The following is a 5,000-nucleotide window of genomic DNA, read 5'->3' on the forward strand; positions in this document are numbered from 1 at the left end:
GAATAAACTACTTCATGGATTAGTCTTTATCCCCGAAGTCCAATACAGAGCTTGTGCAACTGAAGTAGTGCAGAAAAACAGTTCAGAATAATTTAATTTCATTAATGACACAAATTACCATGAAAAGCATGTATGTGTCCGTGCCGGTGAGAGTAACACAATAAACTTTCACTTTCATGTGTTTCCCTCTGCATGAAAAGGATTCTGGGTAATTTAGTTGGGTTTTAGTTGAGTTTCTGGGCATTGCATTTCATTTGCATTGTGAGCATTTTTCTCCTCTGTAACGCAGGACTTGGTTTGTTTGTGAAAGTGTTGGAGTTCAGTCTGGTTTCTCTCCGAGCTGGTCTCTGGATGACGGATTCTGTCTAATTAAAACACACTCGCTGTAAGAGGGTCATTTCAGGGCGAATCTCATGAAAACCTGTTAGGAAGCGTCTCGGTTTGTTGATTTTGTGGTTGCTGTCTATTTGTGGCAAAGCCTTTAATTTATGCTGTTTTAAAGGGGAAAAACAGCATTATATAACAATAACCAGAATCTAATGAGAATCATCATCGAGAATAATAAGGAGAAAACCTAATGGACAATGTTAAGAGGAAAAAATCTGAATGATCTTAAATATACTTTACATTTATTTATTTTTTATTTAATCATTTTATTACATTTTAATGTTTATTATTAATTCTTATTATATTTGCTTTTGAATTATAAGGTGGAATGTTTTTATTTTATATTTATTTAAATGGTATTTATTCTAATGATAAAAAGATTTATTGATTAATTTTATTATCTATCTAGAGAATTTTATTATCCATTTTTATATCATTTTTGTATTTACATATACATTTTTGTTTTATATTTATTATATTCAATTAGTTACATTTTTTTTAAAGGAGACCTATTATGCAATAATGACTTTTATATGGTGTTTGAACACAGTTGTGTGAAAAAACAACCAGCCTGTCATAAAAATCCACCTTCTAATTTTTTACAATCCCAATAAATCATAAACAGTCTCTCAGAACAAGCGGTTCCAGATTTTTCCAGATTTTAAAGGTCCCGCCCATTTGTGACTCTCTCTGCCCTATTGCTAATCTAGTAGGAACTTATTTAACTCGACACAGACACACAAGAGCTGCTGCTGTCTTCAGCATCATCTGAAGGCAGCTTTTTAATGTCAGCGTTTGTTACCCACAATGCATCTTGGTGGGGTGTTTAAGCCCTGTGTGCTGATTGAGGAAGCGCGCCGGTCGATTGAGAAGCACATGAAAGCATCAGAAGGTGATCATCAAGGTCTCGTGACTCAGATCTGTCAGGATTAATGGCGTCGAGCTCGTGTAAATGATTAAAGTTAATCAGCGCTCTGCCTGGAGACGTTTAGATGCAATCTCGCGCTTTCATTACGTGCAAACAGATGGAGCAGCTTCGCCAATATGCTTTAAATCATGTTCACATTAATCTGATTTAGAGGTGAACCTCTAAAAACGTCACTGTTTTAATTATTTATTATTATTTATTTATTCATCTTAGAAGCTTCAGTGTTTAACCAGTAAATGAATGCATTTTTATTCTGATTAAACCACACAAACTAATTTTACAATCTCACGAAAATGTTACGATTTTTTTTTTTTTTCAGTATATAGCATTCAGTATTTAAGCAGTATATGAATACATTTATTTAATAAGTATATAAATCCATTTTATACTGATTAAATCATACAAAATCATGTTACAGTCTCACGAAAATGTCATTGTTTTTCTTGTATTTTTAAAATGTATTCATTTCGATTTTTTTTTTTCAGTATATAATGTTCAGTATTTAAGCAATGTGAATGCATATACTGATTAAATCACACAAAATCATGTCACATTTCCAAACGGATCTCAGGAAAGTGTGTATAAATAGTATGCCAAATAAAAACAAAAACCCATGGTTTTGATACTTTGGCGTGTACTGTATATGTTACGCAATGGATAGGATTAGGGTTGTGGGGTAGATGCCTTTCAAATGCACTCGAAAACTAAATATCATATGCACACCAAAGTAAATTTTTGCATATTAATACAGTGAGTTTTTGTTTTTACTTGGCATACTATTTATATGCATTTCATGAGTCTGGGCTCCACATTTCACTTAAAAAAAAAATGCATTTAAAAATGGCTATTTTATTTTATATAGATATATGTTTATGTAAGCACTGTTGTTGTAATTTGGGCTGCATCTGAAGTAGGCCACACCATTGATATTAGCTGAATTTACAAAGTTTCTGCTTATATAGTGAACAGCATTTACAATCAGTGTTAAATTTGCAGGGAATCTTACGAGACACTGTCAGAAAGACACTGAGTCAGCTGAAGACAGCTCAGCGCATTATTGATGTGTTCGACTGTATAATGCATCTAAAAATATACAAGCTTTATCGTTTATTGCAGCCGAGACTTGTTGTATTTAAAGAGCAATGTCCGAAGAACAGAAAAAGTTTAATATCTTTAATGCGTCTTGAGTTACAGGCATGCAAACTTTCAAAAAAAAAAAACACAAAGAGCTTTTTTTCCCCCTCTTTTGAACAGTCCTCATTGGCACACAATGCGACAAAGATTGCTAAAGTCAACAGATTTTATTAATAGACCTACAAATCTCTGCGTAAAAATAATATAATGATGCTGCAGTATTTCTGAAGTCATTTTTACCCTTCTGTAAATTGGCTCCAAATCTCAGGTGCAAATTGCCATTTTGATAAAGCCTTTATCATGCATATTAAAAGTGGTTTTAATGCATTAATTATGCCTTATGGTGCACCTTACAATGCATTAATCTCATGAATAATCATAACCACAGTTTTAATACATTCTAACACTACTATCATCTATACATGGATAATTAGTAGAGTTCTAATACTTAATTGTAACACTTACAAGTAGATTGCATTAAAACACATGACAAATAAACTTTCAAATTTTATAATGCATTTTAACTTTGGTAAGATTTTGGTAAAACCACAAGACGTCTCTAACTGAAGATGTGAAGTTCTGTTGATCGGCTGTTGTCTAATGAAGTGGATGTTTGTGTGCAGCAGAGGAAATATGATGCTGTTGTTGAAGAAATAAATATTAATTATGAGTCCTGCTTTTGACTTGTCCTGCCTGTGATGTTTGTAGAAGTAAAAAAGCAAATGTTAGAAATCAAACTGATAAAAAAAGAAAGTGTGTATCATTGGAAATACACGATATTGTGTGAGCATAAATCAATCAACGTGCACACAGTCATATTTATTTGCAAATATGATTATACAGCTATGAGAAAAACAAACAATTAAGGGATCACTTGAAAATTTTGAGACTTCTGTAAACTACTGATGATATTTCTTCCAAATTAAAACGTTGTCATCCATCCAATTGGGTTTTGGGTTGAATATTTGAATTTGATAAATGCAAAATTAAATTATTTACTTGTCTTTCCATCATGCTGTAGAAATGACAAATATGATAAAATGTTGGTAACCAATATGATAATATTACAATCACTATATATGAAACCCTGGAGCACAAAACTAGTCAAATGATTTGGGGGTTTTTTTGACATTGAGATGTATGCATCATCTGAAAGCTTTCCGTTGATGTGTGTTTTTTTCGGAGGACAATATTTGTCTGAGATGCAACTATTTGGAAAAAATGGAATCTGAGGGAGCAAAAAAATCTAACAAAGCTGAATCAAACACGTATGCATTTATCAGATGCTTTTATTCAAAGTGACTTTCATTGCATTGAAGGTTCACATTTGATCAGTTCATGCATTTTGTAAGAATCGAACCCATGACTCTGGTGTTGCGAGCACATGCTCTACAGGAACAACACACATTTTATCAGATTCAAACTAGCTACTGTTCATTTTATATGCATGAATAGTTTTTCTAACACATTTGGTGGTTCTTGCTCGCGCTCTTTGACTCTCCTGCTGCTGGTCGTGTGTGTGTGTGTGTGTGTGTGTGTGTGTGTGTGTGTGTGTGTGTGTCAGGTGCTGATTCTCTCTCTCTCTCTCTGTGTGTGTGTGTCAGGATCTGAAGAAGGTGCTGTCGTTCCCTCCGTATCCCGGAGAGTTCCTGCATCCGGTGGTTTACGCCTGCACCGCCGTCATGCTGCTCTGTCTGTTCGCCTCCATCATCACCTACATAGTGCACCACAGGTAGGGCACACACTCATCTACAGTAATAGTACAAAACAAAACACAAAATCCTCTCATTTAACCGTTAATCAACAGATTAACCACTGAGATGTTTTTATGTTTGTTTGTTTTTTTATAGAGTTTTATAACTAGTTACATTTTTGTGTGTTTTTTCTCATTCTAATTTGTTTTTTTAAATGTCGATATATTTTTATGAATTTTTCAGTTTTAGTTATTTATGTACATTAAGTTAAACTAAATGATGAATGTTGCTTTGGCAATTCGATTAAATAAAAAAATAATCAAATGAATGCATTAGAAACTACTTTCAAAAACATTTAAAATATTACCAACCCCAAATCTTTGAAAAGTACTTTAAATTAAACATATTGAATTCGTTTTTTTTTGTGTCATTTTAGTTATTTGTATTTATTTATGTATTTATTTATTTATTTTTATTTTATTTCAGTTATAGCTATAGTACATCAAGCTGAACTAAATGAAAATAATCCATGTAACTAGATGAAATAAAAATGTTTTACTGTTTTTCTATAATCAAATAAATGCATAAAATATGTTTTTTTAATATTTAATTATATTTTATTGTATATTATCAACAATTATTTTGTTGTAGTATTTGTGTGTGAATGATTTTTGTCAGCTTAGTTATTTTTATTTCTTTAAAATGACAAATAGTATGTTTTTATTTTTATTTAATTTTAAGGTATTTTAGCACATCAAAAAATAAATGAAAAATATAAAAGGAAATAAACTAAATGACAATTTTGCCTTGGCTGTAGATTGATATTATAATAATAATAATAATAATAATAATAATAA

The 5,000-nt window shown here is 31.6% G+C and overlaps 1 protein-coding gene across 1 annotated transcript in view; it reads left to right on the top strand.

Moving 5' to 3' along the window:
* LOC132156691 (adhesion G protein-coupled receptor A3) overlaps nt 1-5,000 on the top strand; it is a 132,794-nt gene that overhangs the window by 104,025 nt on the left and 23,769 nt on the right. Inside the window, exon 15 of the mRNA XM_059565634.1 lies at nt 4,054-4,181. Within this exon, the coding sequence (XP_059421617.1) occupies nt 4,054-4,181 (128 nt within the window). The remainder of the gene's footprint in view (nt 1-4,053; nt 4,182-5,000) is intronic.

This window comes from Carassius carassius, chromosome 14, assembly GCF_963082965.1.
Source record: "Carassius carassius chromosome 14, fCarCar2.1, whole genome shotgun sequence".
Classification (NCBI taxonomy): Eukaryota; Metazoa; Chordata; class Actinopteri; order Cypriniformes; family Cyprinidae; genus Carassius; species Carassius carassius.